This window comes from Pecten maximus, chromosome 15 (assembly GCF_902652985.1).
Source record: "Pecten maximus chromosome 15, xPecMax1.1, whole genome shotgun sequence".
In the NCBI taxonomy this organism is placed as follows: Eukaryota; Metazoa; Mollusca; class Bivalvia; order Pectinida; family Pectinidae; genus Pecten; species Pecten maximus.
In genome coordinates, this window is record NC_047029.1 from 831,528 (window position 1) to 856,320 (window position 24,793).

General features: G+C 39.6%; 1 protein-coding gene across 1 annotated transcript in view; it reads left to right on the plus strand.

Moving 5' to 3' along the window:
* The window catches only part of LOC117343875 (ras-related protein M-Ras-like), a 40,652-nt gene extending 16,640 nt beyond the window's left edge, over positions 1 to 24,012 (plus strand). Inside the window, exons 2-4 of the mRNA XM_033906419.1 lie at positions 14,049 to 14,202; positions 18,612 to 18,711; positions 19,055 to 24,012. Coding sequence (XP_033762310.1) covers positions 14,049 to 14,202; positions 18,612 to 18,711; positions 19,055 to 19,204 — 404 coding nt within the window. The 3' untranslated portion in view covers positions 19,205 to 24,012. The remainder of the gene's footprint in view (positions 1 to 14,048; positions 14,203 to 18,611; positions 18,712 to 19,054) is intronic.
* Positions 24,013 to 24,793: the final 781 nt, after the last annotated feature.

Genomic DNA, 24,793 nt, shown 5'->3' on the forward strand with positions numbered 1-24,793 from the left:
TAAACATTTCAAGCTATGCTGGTCTTTGGTTGAACACGATTTTAAACAACTTGATTCTGTACTGTAAACAGGTGTATCTGACCTTTACATATCAATAACTGATAACAAATTAGATACAACTAACATGACTGCCTCCAGCTCGGCTATATCTGAATATCAAAGGTTATTCGGTACATTCTTTACAGTCGATGTGGCAAAGTAAATAGATAATTAAGACCACAAAGATAAAGCTTATAATGTCCAGAAGTAAAGCCCATTGTCCGGTAGGTCGTCATTGTGGTGTGGTTTAATCCTGTCTTATAGTGAAACCACCCCTTTAAGTTCAAAATCTACATTGGTTGAATTAGAGTGGATGGTCGGTGGCACTATGATTGAATTAGAGTGGATGGTCGGTGGCACTATGGTTGAATTAGAGTGGATGGTCGGTGGCACTATGATTGAATTAGAGTGGATGGTCGGTGGCACTATGGTTGAATTAGAGTGGATGGTCGGTGGCACTATGATTGAATTAGAGTGGATGGTCGGTGGCACTATGGTTGAATTAGAGTGGATGGTCAGTGGCACTATGGTTGAATTAGAGTGGATGGTCGGTGGCACTATGGTTGAATTAGAGTGGAGGGTCGGGTTGCACTATGGTTGAATCAGAGTGGATGGTCGGTGGCACTATGGTTGAATCAGAGTGGATGGTCGGTGGCACTATGGTTGAATTAGAGTGGATGGTCGGGTGGCACTATGGTGGTACAATGGTAATACACTTCCCTTTCACCTAGGTGGCTGGGGTTCGATTCACCAGAATGGACATGAAATGGTATGGGGGTCACCAGTGCCAGACATAAGGAGTTTCTGTTGGGACTATGGTTCTGCAGTAAGACCCTATCTAGGCCAACAAGGGTGATTAATATAAGTTGATATAGTGCCAGGTATTCTGTCAATCTTAGATAAATATAACCAGTACATTTACCTCCTGTATTGGAAACGAACCTAAATACTGTTAATATTGTTTCTTCGGGACATAAAGCCAGATTTTACAGAAAGTTTGAAACATGCAATGAATTAATCATTTTGTTGAGAAAGTAATAAATTGTTGAAGGAACGGGACATCATATCTTGTGGAGACAGAGGTCGAGAGATCGGATCCATGGCTATATATCGTCGAGTCCTGGTGGTGGGTTGTATCCTTAAGATACTTGACTCTGTTGTGTTCCAGTTGACTCCACTGTAAATGAGTACATGTTAGGGCAGTGCAACAAATGTTGTGTGTAAGCTGTTAGCGCCAAAATGGCAGCTCCGGCCTGCTTCTAACCAATGAAAAATGGTAAACAAAATGATGATAATAATATTTTGCATATGTATGCTTCCAGCAGTGAGTTGAGAAAGATATCAGTTCATTGCTAAAGGCCCAATAACCATGGATGATATTAGTGAATTGCTTTAAGACAGCTATGTTGCTGTGATATTGTAATAGATAAAACTTGAAATTAACATCTATTTTTATCACCCATAAGTTGACAAATGTAACTGGGGTACATGTACAACAGATATTGTATTATCTAGGTTTAGAAATAACAAATATTCCAGGTTAACATACTGCAACAAAACGTTCATTGAGGTGAGAAACTCAATATTCACATGATGGAGCTTTTCATTCACAAAGAATTTAACTTTATCTTTCTTCAACTATTTTTGGTGGTAGGGTGGTAAATTAGTCTTGTCTGTTGGTGGTCAGGGTCCTCAATCGAATGTGAAAAGATACGCGAGTCAACTGTGACCTAGCCTGACCATGTGGCTTTTCTGAAGGTACTGCATGGTTTTCTCAGAACGATCCCTCACATGCTTCCATTCAACCCAACAGGATTGATCTGGTATAAGTTGATATAACTTGTTTGACATTGTTATTAAGTTGTATGAAAATGTTAAAATTTGATATATATTCAACATTAGAAGAAATTAATCTGCACCACTTCAGACCATTCTGTTTTGTCTATTACACAATTGGTGCACCCAAAAATATTATATGTGTTTAGCTGGCAACTTGATAGTGTTCAGAAAGGAATAATTGGTTACAGCCATGATTGTCCCTTGTACAAGTGTTGTTGGTTAACGAGACGACACAAGACACTTTACAAAAGGATGGTCACATATACATGGAGTCAGATCTGATTCTTAACCAAGGGCTTTGTAGTGCAAAGTTTATAGGGCTGGGTCCATCATCTTACTGCATATCACGGGAAACGTTGAACCTAGCAGACAAACCCATCATTAACCGCCGCACCAATTCACATCCGTTCACTCTTCTATGGTGGTTCTTTGTTCAAGGTTTGGATGAGTAGGTTTGGTTGTCGTCAACTTAAAAGACTTAAAACAAACTAAAGTCCACCTATAATCAACGGCACTAGCTTATGGCCACCCATCGAACAAATGTTTTAGCCTTTGTAAAATTTTAGACAGGTGGATATATTGTAGCCTGATCAGAGAATCCTAGACGTATCTTGAGTCTCGGACATTGATAAAGGTCATTATATAATTCATTGAACACACAGTAACATCGATATCCTAATAATGGTCTGTCTGTGGAAAAGTTTGAAGACTTGATCTGTTGATCTAAAAAGAAAAAAACCTCTTCAGCAAAAAGTTATAGATACAAGTCTGTGTTTTACTGTGTATGGGGGACTGTTGTCTAGATCACAAGTCTATGTTTTACTGTGTATGGGGGACTGTTGTCTCGATCACAAGTCTGTGTTTTACTGTGTATGGGGGACTGTTGTCTCGATCACAAGTCTGTGTTTTACTGTGTATGGGGGACTGTTGTCTCGATCACAAGTCTGTGTTTTACTGTGTATGGGGGACTGTTGTCTAGATCACAAGTCTGTGTTTTACTGTGTATGGGGGACTGTTGTCTCGATCACAAGTCTGTGTTTTACTGTGTATGGGGGACTGTTGTCTCGATCACAAGTCTGTGTTTACTGTGTATGGGGGACTGTTGTCTCGATCACAAGTCTGTGTTTTACTGTGTATGGGGGACTGTTGTCTCGATCACAAGTCTGTGTTTTACTGTGTATGGGGGACTGTTGTCTCGATCACAAGTCTGTGTTTTACTGTGTATGGGGGACTGTTGTCTCGATCACAAGTCTGTGTTTTACTATGTATGGGGGACTGTTGCCTCGATCACAAGTCTGTGTTTTACTGTGTATGGGGGACTGTTGTCTCGATCACCTAGACAAACCTCAGTCTCTATGATGTACTAAATGTTCATGTGGAATTTGTTTTTTCTGTTTTTCACGGCCATTATGAATATAGCGGGAAAATCAACACCTACCTACTATTTATGTATACCATCAATGTAATTTTTATATAGAAATGTTGACTGCAGTATGTTTATAAGACATGGTCATGCAAAATTTAATGTCTGCAAACTCGGTCTGACTGGACTGTGACAGTGTGATATCAACGTAAACAATTTATGTAATCTGATTGTCCACAGTGTAATAATGTAAAAATTTAATGTAGTCTGATTGTTCACATTGTGACAACACAAAAATCAAAATGCGGCCAATTCACAGTGTGACGTCAAATGAAAATTGATTCAAATGTAATCTTCAAATCAGCCCCCTCCTGTAGTATAAATGTTTGGCGGCCCTTTTTAACTTGCTTTTAGCATTGATGATTCTGCGAAATTGAAGAAAGGGCTTATTTTGTAGACAGGGGCTTATTTTAGGATAAGTATGGTATAACACCTTCAGGAATCTATACCAGTTCGGGTAGTTTTCTTACGAGGAAGTGAACTAGACCAGCGTATCACTGTGTGTCAATGACATATGAATAGGAGATCTCCTCAGGATGGCAGTAAAAAAACTGGTGTTACAAAGTGACAAGAGGTGTAAAACTCCTTACACCACCTACACAGGGATAGTCCTTACACCACCTACACAGGGATAGTCCTTACACCACCTACACAGGGATAGTCCTTACACCACCTACACAGGGATAGTCCTTACACCACCTACACAGGGATAGTCCTTACACCACCTACACAGGGAAAGTCCTTACACCACCTACACAGGGATAGTCCTTACACCACCTACAGAGGGATAGTCCTTACACCACCTACACAGGGATAGTCCTTACACCACCTACACAGGGATAGTCCTTACACCACCTACACATGGATAGTCCTTACACCACCTACACAGGGATAGTCCTTACACCACCTACACAGGGATAGTCCTTACACCACCTACACAGGGATAGTCCTTACACCACCTACACAGGGATAGTCCTTACACCACCTACACATGGATAGTCCTTACACCACCTACACAGGGATAGTCCTTACACCACCTACACAGGGATAGTCCTTACACCACCTACACAGGGATAGTCCTTACACCACCTACACAGGGATAGTCCTTACACCACCTACACAGGGATAGTCCTTACACCACCTACACAGGGATAGTCCTTACACCACCTACACAGGGATAGTCCTTACACCACCTACACAGGGATAGTCCTTACACCACCTACACAGGGATAGTCCTTACACCACCTACACAGGGATAGTCCTTACACCACCTACACAGGGATAGTCCTTACACCACCTACACAGGGATAGTCCTTACACCACCTACACAGGGATAGTCCTTACACCACCTACACAGGGATAGTCCTTACACCACCTACACAGGGATAGTCCTTACACCACCTACACAGGGATAGTCCTTACACCACCTACACAGGGTACTTACACCACCTACACAGGGATAGTCCTTACACCACCTACACAGGGATAGTCCTTACACCACCTACACAGGGACAGTCCTTACACCACCTACACAGGGATAGTCCTTACACCACCTACACAGGGATAGTCCTTACACCACCTACACAGGGATAGTCCTTACACCACCTACACAGGGATAGTCCTTACACCACCTACACAGGGATAGTCCTTACACCACCTACACAGGGATAGTCCTTACACCACCTACACAGGGATAGTCCTTACACCACCTACACAGGGATAGTCCTTACACCACCTACACAGGGATAGTCCTTACACCACCTACACAGGGATAGTCCTTACACCACCTACAGAGGGATAGTCCTTACACCACCTACACAGGGATAGTCCTTACACCACCTACACAGGGATAGTCCTTACACCACCTACACAGGGATAGTCCTTACACCACCTACACAGGGATAGTCCTTACACCACCTACACAGGGATAGTCCTTACACCACCTACACATGGATAGTCCTTACACCACCTACACAGGGACAGTCCTTACACCACCTACACAGGGACAGTCCTTACACCACCTACACAGGGACAGTCCTTACACCACCTACACAGGGATAGTCCTTACACCACCTACACAGGGACAGTCCTTACACCACCTACACAGGGATAGTCCTTACACCACCTACACAGGGATAGTCCTTACACCACCTACACAGGGATAGTCCTTACACCACCTACACAGGGACAGTCCTTACACCACCTACACAGGGATAGTCCTTACACCACCTACACAGGGATAGTCCTTACACCACCTACACAGGGATAGTCCTTACACCACCTACACAGGGATAGTCCTTACACCACCTACACATGGATAGTCCTTACACCACCTACACAGGGATAGTCCTTACACCACCTACACAGGGATAGTCCTTACACCACCTACACAGGGATAGTCCTTACACCACCTACACAGGGATAGTCCTTACACCACCTACACAGGGATAGTCCTTACACCACCTACACAGGGATAGTCCTTACACCACCTACACAGGGATAGTCCTTACACCACCTACACAGGGACAGTCCTTACACCACCTACACAGGGATAGTCCTTACACCACCTACACAGGGATAGTCCTTACACCACCTACACAGGGATAGTCCTTACACCACCTACACAGGGATAGTCCTTACACCACCTACACAGGGATAGTCCTTACACCACCTACACAGGGACAGTCCTTACACCACCTACACAGGGATAGTCCTTACACCACCTACACAGGGATAGTCCTTACACCACCTACAGAGGGTAGTTATCTTGTTGTAGGAGCAATCTAGAAGTTTGACCTTGTCAAATTGTAATTTAAAGGAAAGGTGTTGGTTTGTTTTACTAATTTGATGGCAGTTTGTCCGATATCAGTGCCAATCATTGGTTGATGTCTATACATAGAGATATATATATATAGATATCCCATTAGGTAGATACATGACTATGTAGGATATTTACTTAAGAAAAACAAACGCCTCTTGTCATACCTACTACATACACTAAATGTCAGGTAAAAATATTTGTCCAGAAATTGTACAAACATGTGAAGTGAAGTTAGCATGAAGGTCAGTAGCTAATGGAATCAATATGGAGACCAGTGACTAGTGGTGTCTGGTCACATGGACTCAACATGGAGACCAGTGACTAGTGGTGTCTGGTCACATGGACTCAACATGTAGACCAGTCACTAGTGGTGTCCTGGTCACATGGACTCAACATGGAGACCAGTCACTAGTGGTGTCCTGGTCACATGGACTCAACATGGAGACCAGTCACTAGTGGTGTCCTGGTCACATGGACTCAACATGGAGACCAGTGACTAGTGGTGTCCTGGTCACATGGACTCAACATGGAGACCAGTGACTAGTGGTGTCTGGTCACATGGACTCAACATGGAGACCAGTGACTAGTGGTGTCTGGTCACATGGACTCAACATGGAGAACAGTCACTAGTGGTGTCTGGTCACATGGACTCAACATGTAGACCAGTCACTAGTGGTGTCCTGGTCACATGGACTCAACATGGAGACCAGTGACTAGTGGTGTCTGGTCACATGGACTCAACATAGAGACCAGTGACTAGTGGTGTCCTGGTCACATGGACTCAACATGGAGACCAGTGACTAGTGGTGTCCTGGTCACATGGACTCAACATGGAGACCAGTGACTAGTGGTGTCCTGGTCACATGGACTCTTGTGTTAAAGGTGGAAGGTTATCACATATGCATTGGCCCACTGAGGCAAAAGGCTTTGACAGTTCTACATAACACTACTGTAGTATAATTGATCATTCTCTTTGGGAACACTTTACACCCAGTAGTATTTTATGCAAGATTGATCTGATTCAGTGGCGACAGGTCTGATTTGAATAAATCAGAAATTATATGTCTGATTTCTGTACCTCTTGTACATTTTTGTATCATTATGAAACATGAAAGAAAATGTAGTTTACCACATTTGGTCAAGGTCAAGGCCAAAAGAAATTGGTGAAAATGTTATATATAGTACATTATACTTTAATGTTTGTTTAGACTAGAATATACTTTATATGTGGTACAGAAATACTAACTCACAGGTCCATTACTGACCATAGGTCAAGGTCAATAAACTAGGTCAAGGTCACTAAACTGGGAGTGTAATATAGCACTGCTATACTTGTCCAATCTGTTACTACAGAAACAGGGAATATAAAGTTGGTATATAATATCAGTATAGTCTGGTTGTTCACTGATTGATGAACTTATGATCAGAAGACAAGCAAACATTGTTCTGCTGCAAAGGTCAAGGTCATTGTGCATGTCATCATTGACCTTCAGGCCAAAAACATCAGCAGTATTGGGGAATGGAGGGGTAACCTTAGTGGGGAGGGTAATGATGTAACCTCAGTGGTGTTGGGGGGGGGGTTGGGGGGGGTTACGTCAGTGGTGTAGGGGGAGGTTGTAACATCAGCACTGTGGGGGGGGGGAGGTTGTGTAACCTCAGCGGTGTGGGGGAGGGAAGGCGGTAACCTCACCAGTATGTGGAGGTGAAGGAGATAATCTCAGCGGTTTGGGGACAGTAAGAGGGTAACCTCAGCATTGTGGGGGAGGGAAGTGGGAAAATCTCAGCGGTTTAATGAAGGTAAGGGGGTAACCTCACCAGTATGGGGAGGTCAAGGGGGTAACCTCACCAGCGTGGAGAGGTCAAGGGGGTAACCTCACCAGTATGGGGAGGTCAGGGGGGTAACCTCACCAGTATGGGGAGGTCAAGGGGGTAACCTCACCAGTATGGGGAGGTCAAGAGGGTAACCTCACCAGTATGGGGAGGTCAAGGGGGTAACCTCACCAGTATGGGGAGGTCAAGGGGGTAACGTCAGCAGTGTGGGGGAGGTAAGGGGGTAACGTCACCAGTATGGGGAGATCAAGGGGGTAATGTCACCAGTATGGGGAGGTCAAGGGGGTAACCTCACCTGTATGGGGAGGTCAAGGGGGTAACCTCACCTGTATGGGGAGGTCAAGGGGGTAACGTCAGCAGTGTGGGGGAGGTAAGGGGGTAACGTCACCAGTATGGGGAGATCAAGGGGGTAATGTCACCAGTATGGGGAGGTGAAGGAGATAATCTCAGCGGTTTGGGGACAGTAAGAGGGTAACCTCAGCATTGTGGGGGAGGGAAGTGGGAAAATCTCAGCGGTTTAATGAAGGTAAGGGGGTAACCTCACCAGTATGGGGAGGTCAAGGGGGTAACCTCACCTGTATGGGGAGGTCAAGGGGGTAACCTCACCTGTATGGGGAGGTCAAGGGGGTAACCTCAACAGTATGGGGAGGTCAAGGGGGTAACCTCACCTGTATGGGGAGGTCAAGGGGGTAACCTCACCAGTATGGGGAGGTCAAGGGGGTAACCTCACCAGTGTGGAGAGGTCAAGGGGGTAACCTCACCAGCGTGGAGAGGTCAAGGGGGTAACCTCACCAGTATGGGGAGGTCAAGGGGGTAACCTCACCAGTATGGGGAGGTCAAGGGGGTAACCTCACCTGTATGGGGAGGTCAAGGGGGTAACCTCAACAGTATGGGGAGGTCAAGGGGGTAACCTCACCTGTATGGGGAGGTCAAGGGGGTAACCTCACCAGTATGGGGAGGTCAAGGGGGTAACCTCACCAGTATGGGGAGGTCAAGGGAGTAACCTCACCAGTATGGGGAGGTCAAGGGGGTAACCTCACCAGTGTGGGGAGGTCAAGGGGGTAACGTCAGCAGTGTGGGGGAGGTAAGGGGGTAACCTCACCAGTATGGGGAGGTCAAAGGGGTAACGTCAGCAGTGTGGGGGAGGTAAGGGGGTAGGGCTGGGTATTGCGGACCAAAACCGTATTGCAATATTATTGACCTTAGTACCATCAACTTGCTCGTCGTCTGCCATTTTTCGTTTCTAGTAAACAATCATAATCTCGAAAGTGCTTGATTTTAACGTAGATGTCCCATACGGCCAAGCGCTTTAGAGACAACGAAACAAGCGCCCCACCAATACGACATAATGACGTTCTCGTGTGTTTCTTTCACGTTTACATAAGTAATTTACGCTATTGGTGCCAACACATAATGTTAAATCAGTGATTAATATGCCTTTTTGTTAACCATCGCGATATACCGGTTTCCAGGGTTTGTGTACCGGTATATCGTATCGACCTGCCAAATTCGCGGTATACCGGTATTTCGATATTATAGCGCACCTCTATAAGGGGGTAACATCAGCAGTATGTGGAGGTCAAGGGGGTAACCTCACCAGCGTGGAGAGGTCAAGGGGGTAACCTCACCAGTATGGGGAGGTCAAGGGGGTAACCTCACCAGCGTGGAGAGGTCAAGGGGGTAACCTCACCTGTATGGGGAGGTCAAGGGGGTAACCTCACCAGTATGTGGAGGTAAGGGGGTAACCTCACCAGTATGGGGAGGTCAAGGGGGTAACGTCAGCAGTGTGGGGGAGGTAAGGGGGTAACCTCACCAGTATGGGGAGATCAAGGGGGTAACCTCACCAGTATGGGGAGGTCAAGGGGGTAACGTCAGCAGTGTGGGGAGGTAAGGGGGTAACGTCAGCAGTGTGGGGGAGGTAAGGGGGTAACCTCACCAGTATGGGGAGGTCAAGGGAGTAACGTCAGCAGTGTGGGGAGGTCAAGGGGGTAACGTCAGCAGTGTGGGGGAGGTAAGGGGGTAACCTCACCAGTATGGGGAGGTCAAGGGGGGTAACCTCACCAGCGTGGAGAGGTCAAGGGGGTAACCTCACCTGTATGGGGAGGTCAAGGGGGTAACCTCACCAGTATGTGGAGGTAAGGGGGTAACCTCACCAGTATGGGGAGGTCAAGGGGGTAACCTCACCAGTATGGGGAGGTCAAGGGGGTAACGTCAGCAGTGTGGGGAGGTAAGGGGGTAACGTCAGCAGTGTGGGGGAGGTAAGGGGGGTAACCTCACCAGTATGGGGAGGTCAGGGGGTAACGTTCAGCAGTGTGGGGAGGTAAGGGGGTAACGTCAGCAGTGTGGGGAGGTAAGGGGGTAACCTCACCAGTAGGGGAGGTCAAGAAGGGGGTAACGTTCAGCAAGTGTGGGGAGGTCAAGGGGGTAACATCAGCAGTGTGGGGGAGGTAAAAAGGGGGGTAACTCACCAGTAGGGGAGGTAGAACGGGGGTAACCTCACTTAGTATGGTGGGGAGGCAAAAAGGGGGTAACGTCAGCAGTGTGGGTAGGTAAGGGGGTAACGTCAGCAGTGTGGGGGAGGTAAGGGGGGTAACGTCAGCGGTGTGGGGAGGTAAGGGGGTAACGTCAGCAGTGTGGGGGAGGTAAAGGGGTAACGTCAGCAGTGTGGGGGAGGTAAGGGGGTAACCTCACCAGTATGGGGAGGTCAAGGGGGTAACGTCAGCAGTGTGGGGGAGGTAAGGGGGTAACCTCACCAGTATGGGGAGGTCAAGGGGGTAACGTCAGCAGTATGTGGAGGTAAGGGGGTAACGTCAGCAGTGTGGGGGAGGTAAGGGGGTAACCTCACCAGTATGGGGAGGTCAAGGGGGTAACGTCAGCAGTGTGGGGGAGGTAAGGGGGTAACGTCAGCAGTGTGGGGGAGGTCAAGGGGGTAACCTCACCAGTGTGGGGGAGGTCAAGGGGGTAACGTCAGCAGTATGGGGAGGTCAAGGGGGTAACGTCAGCAGTATGGGGAGGTCAAGGGGGTAACCTCACCAGTGTGGGGGAGGTCAAGGGGGTAACCTCACCAGTGTGGGGGAGGTCAAGGGGGTAACCTCAACAGTGTGGGGGAGGTCAAGGGGGTAACGTCAGCAGTGTGGGGAAGGTAAGGGGGTAACCTCACCAGTGTGGGGAAGGTAAGGGGGTAACGTCAGCAGTGTGGGGAAGGTAAGGGGGTAACGTCAGCAGTGTGGGGGAGGGGAAGTGGGTCACTTTGCATGCCTCTGCTAATAGATTAGAAATATGATTATTAGAATCAATACACAGTTTATACTAGTTTAACAGGTGTAGCTTTATTCTATTGACATATCACATGTAGGTGTGAAGTGTGACACAAAGAGACTTGAGTAAGTCTACACTGTCAACAAGAGAAATGTCAGTACACTGTATGTTTGTGTAAATAATTAACACACCACAGTGTAGTAAAGGTCTCTTATAAACCTCACAGGAATATTGTATACAGACAAATAAATCAAAGAATTTTAATGTTTGATATTGTCTAAATGATGATCAGAACTAGTTGGGGGAGGGAGGTGTCATAATATATAGAAAATCTCAAATTGATAGATTTTAGTCCCTGAGATATAAAATCCCCGAGATAACACGTACAATGTATATAGTAGTCTCATGCAGGAAGACAGGGATGCTGATATTTCCAGCAGAGTGGCAGGGATGCTGAAAATGGACAGAGTTGTACCACATTGTTTAGAAGGAACATAGACACATTTACCTTTAGTAATACTATTACTTCCAACCCCCAACCCACACCCAACCCACACCCAACCCCCAACTCCCAACCCCCAACTCACACCCAACCCCAACTCCCAACCCCCAACTCACACCCAACCCCTAACCCACACTCAACCCCCAATCCCCAACCCAACCCCCAATCCCCAACCCCACACCCAACCCCCAATCCCCAACCCACACCCAACCCCCAACTCCCAACTCCCAACCCCCAACTTCCAACTCCCAACCCCCAACCCACACCCAACCCCCAACTCCCAACCCCCAACCCACACCCAACCTCATCGAAATGGCCCTATCTGTTGAGGAAGGGTGGTAGCAGAATCATCGTCTTATTCAACTTAGCGTAAAAACTCGTGTAATCTGCGCACTTTTTTTAAGAAAATAAAAATCCCAAAGTGGGGGGTGCGCAAATTACACTGATATTGTATTAATGGATTTTTACAAAACGTCAAATATTCCAAAATCCTGTCTTTGGGTTGTAATTTAATAAAAGTCTATTCAATTCATATACATACTTGTCATCCTTAAGAAAATGCTTCCTAACTACCTCTTTAACCTGTAAAACGTGTAACCTATAAAAGTAGAGAAAATTCAACCAATGTTTAACTCTGTGGGTCCAGTGCGGGGATGGTCGTTAGCTGGAATCTCTAGACAGGAAATGGTTGAAATGTCAGATCACCAGGGTGAATCGAAAATCGGAATATAATAAAAGCTGAAGAATGAAAATCGAAGTAAGTGCTGTTTGTACGAGATATGAAACCATGTAAATGTATTGCCTTTACATCCTTCAATGTTCTCTACTTTTTGAATGAAGAAAAGCAGCGTTTGGCGGAAGCAATTATAATAAATTATTCTTTCGGTAAAATTTGTCGAAAAAAGTTAACTTATAATTTTCTTTGGCTGTAAGCTATTCACATAAATTTTTGTTTGATTATGTGACGTGATCCATCATTCCATCTTGATCTGTAAAGAACCTAACCATGGGTGTCAAGGAGGCGCTTACAATTAGGCAAAACACTTCTTTGAGAAGAAATATTGAATAGCCCCAGGCATCAATAAAAATCATCTTAAAAGGACATGTTTTCACAGTAAGGCCGGATGTTTTAACAGAATAAAATAAACTTGCATCAACCTTAGAGGCTTTTATGTCAATATAAGGAAAGAGATTTTATTCTTGTATTGTGAGTTGTAATATTTCATCCTAACCAGGTGAAGGATAATACAGGGGTGCGACATTTCACGGCCACTTTCATTTCCATATCACTTGTTCATCACTTCTCTGCCTCAAAGTCGAGGTAGGGACTCAAGCAGAACAGATTTTTTTTTGTGATTTTCTTTTCATGTAACACGCTCAGATCACTTGTCATTGGAACTTGGTCCACGACACCGGAAATCTATATATAATAGGATTTCGTGTCGGGCGTTTACTTAAGTATGATTTGACCCTATCGAGATCGGCTTTCCACTTAAGAATGATGGGTCTCGTCTAACTACTATTAAATAAGCTTATCAATTGACTTTGGTGTTCAGTGATATATGTGCGTGAGGTTTAAGTATTAAAATTTCTCATCCTTCATGTAATTTGAAATGGCTGATTATATTTCATGAATTTGTCGTGCGGAGTAGGATTAATTATGTGGTTATCAACTGGAGAGAATGTTGAAAAAAGTCCCCTTCATTTTGAAAATGACAGACTTATAAAACAATAAAGATTTAAGGCAGCAGGTTAGGATTGCTAATTTACAGACCATTGGAAATAGTGGGAATCTCGATTTCTGTGTTGTAATAAGCCCAGTTTCTTTAGAATTATCTATGTTATTTCAACCAAACCTGGAATATAGTTGTCCGTAGTATGGCCATATCAACATATTCTACATACAGATTATGTGAATTTTAGTTTTTTGGGGGTTTTTTTTGGATTAAAAACTTCTTTTTTTTTAAATGTATAATTATGATAATGTGATTACATGATTGTTAACCATGATGGGGGACATCATAGCTACACGTTTAAGATTCTGTTTATCACATAACTCAAGTTTACTGGTATGAGAATTTAGTGATATCAACTCTCAAATTAATTTCTACAATTATATGAGACAGGCAAATTTATGCAACTGAGACAACTTTGTGACATCAGATAATTAATTAATGGAAGTCATAACCTACATCACAATAACATTATTACAGGTTTCTTTTAGTTCCTTACAATATTTGTGGCATGGTCATTGTATTACGTGGTAAAATGATAAAGGAAAAATATGGCTGAATAATAATGATGAATGTATCTTAAAACTGTTTTTATATTTTCAGTACTTGACACAGCGGGTCAGGAGGAGTTCAGTGCTATGAGAGAACAGTACATGAGAAAGGGCGACGGTTTTCTACTTGTCTACTCCGTCACTGATCGCCAGAGCTATGAAAACATCGAGAACTTCTACTCACAGATTCTTCGTGTCAAGGACAGGTAATTCATTATCATTAATCAATTTGCAAGACATGATATTAAACAAAACATGATATTAACCAAACATGATATTAAACAAGATATGATATTAAACAAGACATGATATTAAACAAAACATGATATTAAACAAGACATGATATTAAACAAGACATTATATTAAACAAAACATGATAAACCAAACATGATATTAAACAAAACATGATATTAAACAAACATGATATTAAACAAACATGATATTAAACAAAACATGATAACATGATATTAAACAAAACATGATATTAAACAAGACATGATATTAAACAAAACATGATATTAAACAAGACATGATATTAAACAAAACATGATATTAACCAAACATGACATTAAACAAAACGTGATATTAAACAAGACATGATATTAAACAAAACATGATATTAAACAAGACATGATATTAAACAAAACATGATATTAACCAAACATGACATTAAACAAAACATGATATTAACTAGATTTGACATTGAACAAAAATTGATAATAACCAAAATATTACATAAAACAGAACATGATATTAACTAAGATATAAATTACCTAAAATATCCCAATATTCTACAGATCATTCTAACTACCACAGATATTATACTGATTATCATAGATGATCTATGTTTATAAACTGTCTCAGCGTGGTCTTTATCAGAACATTCTGGTATACATCAATCAGATAAGGACTCTCCCGATGTCCAAATTTTATGAAGACTGAGTACTCAGTTACTGAATTAATGGTTCATGGTCAACAAGCTTTTATAAACTAATATCTATCAATTTGTCTACCGTATATAACCTATCATATAATCGTCAATTTTTTTAAATTTTTTTTTCACTTCATGGTCCAACTTATTCCATATGCTATATAAATTTTCAATCTGATTCTGACAATCTGCAAGATTCTGTAGTGCTTTTTTTAATTGGGTGTTTTTCCCTTTTTTTTTTTTTTTCTATTTTCATATCAAGAAATAATCATAAAAAAATTCTTGGTGGCATTTTGCTTTCAACTTCTTGTAAAACCTCTAAAATGTCAGAAAAAAAATCAATAATATAAGATGTTGTATGACAAGAAACATCCATTGTGTATGAGCTTGCGTTGTTTTCTTGGTTGCTATTGAAGCACGAATAGAAATCATTGTTGCATGGCGCTAACCACAAATGTTAATTTGTACCCATAAAATTAATTTAAAAGCACCAAACCTTGAAAGAAAATACAAACAAACATTTTATGTTAAAGAGTGTCAAATATTAACATGTCTATGTTTACTAAATCAGCCATCCTACCAGCTGTTTATAATTAATTAACAGTATAAATAACATCGTTAGGAGGCGATAACACTGTGATTACTGATTAAATTAAATGTTAAAACTGTGTAGGTGAGATAAAGTGGGGTAGTTGATTGATGAAATGTGTTTGTTTTAAAAATTAAAAAGTGGTGTCGAGTTATCGCACGGGATGACAAGCCCAACTCCGCCCTAATCCGCTCTTGTGCTATCATTCTTTGCCACTGTTTTTGTTTAACATTACATTTTGTATGTTAATTACGGTAGATATTACTATCAAACAAGGCTAGCTATTATCATGGTGTTTGTTTGTTTAAGGAGGTAAATATTAAATATTTATTGACAAAGTTTATTGTCCGAGGGGATTGTTGATATTTTTATGATAGGTCTTATAAAATTTCCGATAAAATTGGTAACACCTGGACTTCGGAAGCCATACCTGCTACTAATAATCACCATGGGCATTTAATAGTTTTGGAAAATTGGGCCGATTCCAGAACCTTTCATTAGTCTGAAACATTGGCCATAACAGATACTTTTTCCAGCAAGATGGTAACATTAGGCTGTATATCTTACTCTCTGTCTTCACATTTTACATGAAAAAGTTAATCTTTCCTCTCCAACTCAGAAAAAACGAATAAAATGGAGTTTGTATTAACAAGGTGTCCAATAGCACCGAGGATGTTAAACAATAACTACTCAGAACGCTACATTGAATAACTACACTCAGAATGCTACATTGAATAACTACACTCAGAATGCTACATTGAATAACTACTCAGAACGCTACATTGAATAACTACACTCAAGACGCTACATTGAATAACTACACTCAGAATGCTACATTGAATAACTACTCAGAACGCTACATTGAATAACTACACTCGGGACGCTACATTGAATAACTACACTCAAGACGCTACATTGAATAACTACACTCAGGATGCTACATTGAATAACTACACTCAGGACGCTACATTGAATAACTACACTCGGGACGCTTCATTGAATAACTACACTCTGGACGCTACATTGAATAACTGCACTCGGGACGCTACATTGAATAACTGCACTCGGGACGCTACATTGAATAACTACACTCAGGACGCTACATTGAATAACTACACTCGGGACGCTTCATTGAATAACTACACTCGGGACGCTACATTGAATAACTGCACTCGGGACGCTACATTGAATAACTGCACTCGGGACGCTACATTGAATAACTGCACTCGGGACGCTTCATTGAATAACCACTCAGAATGCTACATTGAATAACTACACTCGGGACGCTACATTGAATAACTGCACTCGGGACGCTACATTGAATAACTGCACTCGGGACGCTACATCGAATTACTACACTCGGGACGCTTCATTGAATAACCACTCAGAACGCTACATTGCTCATATTTGACTTGAAGCACCCCTTTGGGGTCGGGATTCAAAATTGTACAAATGGTGGGGCTGACCCCATGGCCCCCCGGGCTGAGGGGCGGGGCCAAAAGGGATCAATTTGGCTAAATTGATACAAACAACTTCTTTTCTGAAACCAAGCAATGTATATCTCTCATATTTGCCTGGTAGCACCCCCTTGGGGTAGGGATTCAAAATTGTACAAATATCGGGGCTGACCCCCCTGGGGGCTGAGGGGAGGGGCCAAAAGGGGTCAGTTTGGCAGAATTGATATTAACAACTTCTCTGAAACTAAGCAATGGATATCTCTCATATTTGACTGGTAGCATATCCCCTTAGGGTTGCGCTCAAAGTCAATTTCATTTCATGGATTAATTTTACTTTTTGACATAAAAACCACATTTGTATGGTAGCATGGTTATGGGGTGGGTATTCAAAATTGTACAAATGTTGGTGTTAACCCCCGGGGGGCGGAGGGGTGGGGCCAAAATTTTTAGAATTACAATAAAACCAATGTACATGTACCCATATAAAATGCTTATGATATATTGACATAGCAATACCAGCGACAAATATACTTACCCGGTAAGCATCATTCTTGTTTCATATCTCATGAAACCAGGTGAGCGATACAGGCCCTCTGGGCCTCTTGTTGTAAAGGTAGTGGAAAATAAGGGAGTTTGATATCTCAAGGGATATCTTAGAATTTTGTATTGTAAAAATACAGGATAATGTACATCCTATATACCGGTATTCAAGGTGTACAAATGTATTTTAATGAAGTTGTAATTGAAAATTTGATTCATTTACCCTTCAAGATTTCTGACTATGTATTTTTTTCTATGTGCATTTTAAATATGTGCAGGTGGTATGTAAACACATATAAGAACATTAAAGATTTCTCCAGGCAGAAAATTTTCACAAAAATACATTACACGATTTAATCATGTAAGTATGTACATTCTGCATGTCTGCTCCACTGAACATAAATATCTGTCAGATGTCAAAACATCAGTGTGTAATTGTGTAGGTCTTTCAATTTTACGATTTAGACAAATACAAATGTCGGCTTCACTTTCATTAATTCATTTTCCAAACTTTGAATGTGTAGAATGCTTGATAATATATGCATGTAAAATAGATTTGAATTAAATGATTGGCATTCATATTAGTCTTCAGTGGACTTGGGTTTCTGTAAGCAGTGGAACCTTGTTAGTCCAGACAATTTGGTTTCTGTATACAGTGGAACCTCGTTAGTCCAGACAATTTGGTTTCTGTATACAGTGGAACCTCATTAGTCCAGACAATTTGGTTTCTGTATACAGTGGAACCTCGTTAGTCCAGACAATTTGGTTTTGTGTATCCAGTGAAACTTCGTTATTCGAGACAATCTGGTTTCTTTATACTGTAAAATCCTGGTTAGGCCTGACAATTATGTTTCTGTATACAGAGGAACCGTCTTAGTCCAAACAATTTGGTTTCTGTATACAACGGAACCTCATTCATAGAATAATTTGACATCACATCAAATAGCATGAATTCCAATATCTTATTTTCAGTTTTAATAATCAGGAAAACAGCATTAATATAGAAATTACTACTGTCATTAAGTTGACAAAGCAAGACACAGATGCTGAAATCCTGCGAGTTGTACCTGATTAATGCAGTCTTGTTTCCTTTTGTAGAGATAACTATCCCATGGTACTGGTAGCTAACAAAGTGGATTTGGTGGCTCTACGAAAGGTGTCCGACGAACAGGGCAACAACTTGGCTCGACACCTTAGGGTAAGTTTTAAAACCATACAGGTACCTCGTATATCGATTAGTTTCAAAACCATATAAGTCTGTCTGTTTGTGAGGGTAAGTTTAAAACCATACAGGTATAGGTATTTTCTGTTTGTGAGGGTAAGTTTAAAACCATACAAGTTTTAATTTGTTAGAATTCCGTTGGAGTTTTCCACATTGGAGATTCACTATAACAAATTTGGTGATGTCGTCAATTCATTTTAGTCAATTGTTTTAGTGACATCACTAAAATGGAATAAAAAGTAAAATTGCTCCTATTAACACCATCAAAGTTTTAGTCAGTATTTGTCATTACATAATATTCTGTGTTGCTATGTTACAGTTACAATACATAGAAACTAGTGCCAAAGATCCACCACTGAACGTCGATAAGGCTTTCCATGAACTTGTCCGTGTGATACGCAGCCAGCCTCAGGACCCAAAGAGGGAACGCCGACACACAGGGAAAAAAAGGAGATGTACTATACTGTGATAGCACCCTCTTTGTTACATTGTTTTGTTATATAGCAAGTTGTTAAGGCCTGGTAAACTTATTGTTGGCACAAGAACAAATTCTTGGTGTACTGTATGATGGATTTTAAATGAAATTGTTTAAGAAATAGTTTATGTATTCAACAATGGCTGTTGATTGTAATGAAATAATTATGATAGATTTTAATGGATGAATCTAAAGAGATATCTTTTACTGGTTGTGTTAACAGTGTTTTATTATGCTTTTACCAGGTTTTAAAATCTTTTATAGTCTACTTGTCATTCAAGAGTTCTTTCCCTTCTCTCATGTGAGGGATCACTCTATATTTTACAAAAATCCCACCAAAAACATACAACAGATATAAAATTTTGATATTAAAATTACAAAACAGATTCTGTGGTATTAAATCTGTTTTATAAAATATTGATAAGGACTGGATCATATTGTATGTCAGTAAAGTTGTTTTGGGCAAATAAATCATTTGAAATTTTCTTTATAGTGTAGAGGTGTGGTTGAATCAATATTTACTAAAAAGTTGTGTGATCAGAATAATATATTGTATAATTGCTGATAAGAAACAGTTTTGTAAAAAAAAAATTGTGTAATCATGTGCAATAGGTAATAGATTAATTATCCGTAGCAATTTGGAGTTCATATAAAGTAAATGATAAAATTAAAATCTCAGGGGCCAGACACGTTCATATGACCCTGAATGAAATTTAATATCAGGGTCTGACCCCCAGATCATTGACGAAGTTCCTGCCCTTGTCTGAGAATCAGACCCTGGGGTTTAATATTTTACACTGAATCATAGGAACATGTCAAACCCCTGTGATTTACAGTTAACAAATCACACTGCTTTCAATTTTAACAGCAGAATAAATGTCCTTGATTGATTACTTAGAAATTTATCATAGAATGAATATGTCCTTTATGCCAGGATATCTAAAATAGCACTTTATTATCTTAATCTGTTGTCAAAACTGCTGTATCAGAAAAATCATGTATGAAATATGACAGAAGCCTCTGTATAAATTTATCATTTTGATGAATATTTCAATGTTATACAAAGTGACCTTTAGGTTCAAATATTTAACTCGGAAGTTTTCTTAAAATTAGGTTTTCACCGTTTCACATCTTATATCATTATGTTATTATATATGTAACTTATTTGATAAATATTTATATTTTTATCCATCTTTATTTGGTCACTTTTATGGATATGAATTGTTTTAATGAATAAAAAAAATCTAAAATCATGGTATCTGTCACTGCTAAAAACTTAAGGAACAGTTTCTTATGTACATTCACATTCCAAACTTTAGTAGCAGGTTAATTTTTTCTTTCAATATAAATATTGTATTATTACCATATTTATTCTGTAATAAACCCAGACACAGCTTAGGACAAAAGGAAGGGTCTAGCTCATCAGAACCAGGGATTATCAGACTAATTCAGTAACAGAACAAAGATATACAATCTAATTAAAATTAGACTTGTAATTTCCATTCCTCTACAATAATCTACGATACAATACTTGTATTGCAGTGTATTGTAGATGAGTGGTAATTACAAGTCTAATTTTAATTAGATTGAAAGAAATACTACCACCAATTTGTTTGGTATTTTACTAAAACCTAAAGACAAAGAATGGGCTTATTACAGTATAGATATGGTACAAGGTAGTCCAAACTTTTGTGATACTAGATGTATGCTTTTTAATTTGCTTTTTCAAGAAAAATGGCCAAGAGAATTTTATTATGTAATTGTATATTTGAAATATCATCATGCTTTGAAAACAAACCAATGATTGGTGACATTTCTGAGTATTGTTATGAGATTGTCATTGTCATCCTTTTTATTCTTTAAATATATTACCATTTTTCTCCTGTGGAGATAACAAATTATCCTCCTTATTAAATTAAAAAAGAAACCAGTTTTAAATTAAATGTTTAAAACGGTAATGGGTAAAAAATGATTATGTAGTTAGTTTGTTAAATATTTAAAATTTTATGATTTAACTACAGTGTGTAATACAATGTATATGATACTTAAAGATTATTGTATTAAAAACATTGTATTTCTGTTCTGAAACAATAGTTTCATGTTTCAAAAATATATATAAATCAAGCTCCAGAAAAAAAAGGCCAATCTCAAATAGTCCTCCAAACCACCGATACATTTATATATTGGAAATGTTCTTTTAGTTTGAATTTAAAAAATAAATGACTAAAACTTTATTATGAACCATCAGAGAAATGTTCATATCAATTTCATATTAAAATGTATAACTGAAATTTGTGTCATTTAATTGGAAAATCCCATTGCTGTACATATTTTTGTATCGTGACTGATAGGATTATGTATGGTTTGGGTCAAATTTGGACCCCAGTTTTAAATTGAGTTTGGACCCCGGTTTCAAATTGATTGGATTTTTTCAGTTACACAGTGTTGATAATTAAAGGAGAACATGGATTGATTTTGTTAAATAAGTGATATTGTTTTGAAGGAGTATTACTTAATAAGTTATTAATGAAGACATGAACAAGAGAAGATAGTGCTGATAGACGGGTAGACTGTATATTGTTGATCTCATATTTGTTGTGTACCCTATATGTTCATGTAATTCAGAAACCTGAAGGTTACATTAAGGTTCCTGTGTATATGTAAAATTCTCCATATAACACGAAATCTCGGCATCTGTTGATAAAAAGTCCAGTATCTTATATGGGTGGATATGATATGGAAACAAATTTAATTTGATACGTCACAAGCATTTAGGTGACACATTGAATTATTGTAAAGTTTAACAAATTCCGTATATCATAACCACGAATGTAAGATTCTGTTTATCATAACCACGAATGTAAGATTCTGTTTATCACAGAACTCGTATTAATGAGAAAATAAGCAAAAAGTCTGAAATTCATTTCCAAATTTTGACTTGAAGGTAGATTTTTCTTCGCCAGAACAGTTATGTGATGTTATCCCATCGTCATGTATTGATAATGTCAGAATGGTGATATTCCGTGTGTCGTACAATATTTACGATTAATTAACTAAAGAGGTAGAGCCAACATCAGTTCTGAGTGTATTGGGTAAATCAGTGGGGTGATGTGCGTTGGGTATGGAAAGATACGCAGGGCCACGAAATGAAATATAAAAATTATTCCAAATGGTTTCAATCACAACATACCCAAGTATCGCCAGTAATTTGGTAATTTATTGGCCCACTAGTCTTGCCACTTACTGCTACTACTGGTGAGGCTTGGGTATGTGGTGATTAAAACCACTTGGATTAATTACAATATTTAGAATAAATGGTTGTAATGTCTTCATCCCGAACAACACAAATGGGTTAGTGTAATGTATACCTAATAAAAGGCCTACGAGTCCTGTAAGACTGTTAACTGGAAAAATATTACTAAATATGCCCAGGTTTGTTTAATGAGGCCGAGATTGTACATAACGAGATTCCGTGTTATACATCAATACAAAAATGTGTGTTATCATAAAATGATTATGAAACTACATGTCATGAAAAGATCATTGTTTAAAATTCATCATTGTGAGTATACAGTTAATTCATTGTTACATGTTGTATCAAATATTGTTATATATTGTTGAAATTTTAATGATTGTTTCATTTATTGAAAAAAGATTTAATGATATGGCCGACTTATATTTGGTAGTTTTGCAGCCATTTAAAGTAAGTCAGTGTTTATATTGTATATACCGGTATGTGACAAGTAGTCATTTCTAGTGTTGTCAGGCTGAACATATATATCGTTCTCCGAGTTCTTCTCAGATTCTATATATCAGATTTAAAATTTGTAAGGTAACATGTTTAAAGTAACATTTTTAAGGTAACATGTTGCAAAAAAATATATACAAGTTATCTTCCTTACTTAAAGAGAACCAACTAGTCTTATTTTCTTCTCTTTTTTTTTCTCTTATTTTTTTTACGTTCAATTTTTTTCTGCAATTGATTAAATCCATCTCTTATATTCAATAAATATGTAAACACTGGTTTATGAATATGACGTCTCAACCATGGAATAAATAAAAGTTTTGTAATTAAACTTGAAAATACGACAGCAGATGTAGACTGAATTAAAGCCATTTAAACCCACATGGTCCATAAAAACCCACATCCGCCCCGAGACATGTCCATAAAAAAACGTTGTTTCATATATATACTGTGCTGGGGTTTTATGTTGATTCCCAGTGATAAGAGGAGACAACATTTTGTGTTAAATCTCATCAATACCCAGGTCCCCCAACGTACCGTCTGTTACAGACCAATTTACATTGAGCTCACGATTGATTTTAAATGATTATTTTATTTGTATTTTTTCTGAATCGTAGATTTGTATGTTGCTTTTACATCCCTTTATGTCCGTGTATCATTATTTATTCCATGTCCATTCCGAACGGTTTTAGTTCCAGGCTTTTATATTCTTTATTCTAATGATGCTCATTGTTTGTGTAGATTGATTGTGAGTCATTGCGAATAAATCCTTGTTATGGAAGGGAAACTGTTTGCAGATAACTAACATGTGCTGGGCAGTGTTAATATGATAACAAAACATGTATATATGAGGTTCCTGGAAAAAACAACAGCTCAAATGTGGGCATTAAATTTTTTATGTTTCATTAATTAATTGCAAAACCATCTTTCCTAATGCCAACCCATATTAACAAAATTCAATAATACACAACAGAAAAAAAAAACACGGTGTGCCTCCCATCTTTAAGTTCCCTCTGGCCTTACAAGGCCCATTAAGACTTTTTGATCAACAAATGTCCAAAAAACACAAGATCTAGACCGATGTCTGTCAAAATGTCTTAACATCCAGTCTAGGGTCAGAGGAAACTCGAGCTATATACCCCCCCCCCCCCCCCCCCCCCCCCCCCCCCCCCCCCCAACCTCTTTTTTTGGCATTTGTTGTATAAAAAATACTGCTTGAAAAGTATGCAAGCATCGTATATATGTTCTGTGATACCATTATACGTAGACATGCATGTTGGCATGAGCCAAATTTTAATTTCAAGTAAATGAAATTAATGTTATGGTTGTTAAAATTAATAAATTTAAATGACCATATTGATTTTTTCAAATTATGATCATTAATAAAATGCTGAAATGTTTTGAACTTGTCTTTTAGTTTTATCAAAATAACATTACAAATTCATTGAAATAAGAGATGTACCAGGTATTATAGACATAATGAATTCTGACACAACGTACTAGCTTTAACTGACAAAATTCAAAATGGACACCTGTTTACCATGCACAACTAAGGAACTAAAGGGAATGTGCATGATAACTGGGAGAAGATCCATAATTAGTATTCAAAGAAATATCGGTAACAAATTTTAACTGTTTTCTGTTCAGTTTCAAAATTACAAATGCTCATTACATGCATAATTATTGTACTATGGTCAAACGGAGAACTCTACATGTCCTGGACACAACTCATTTGTGAAAGTCCTGTGTCGTTACATGATTTTTAAAGAAGACAAATGTAAACCGAGGGCATGATAAATTACATTCCAATGTTTCTGCTGGGGATCGAACCCGGGACC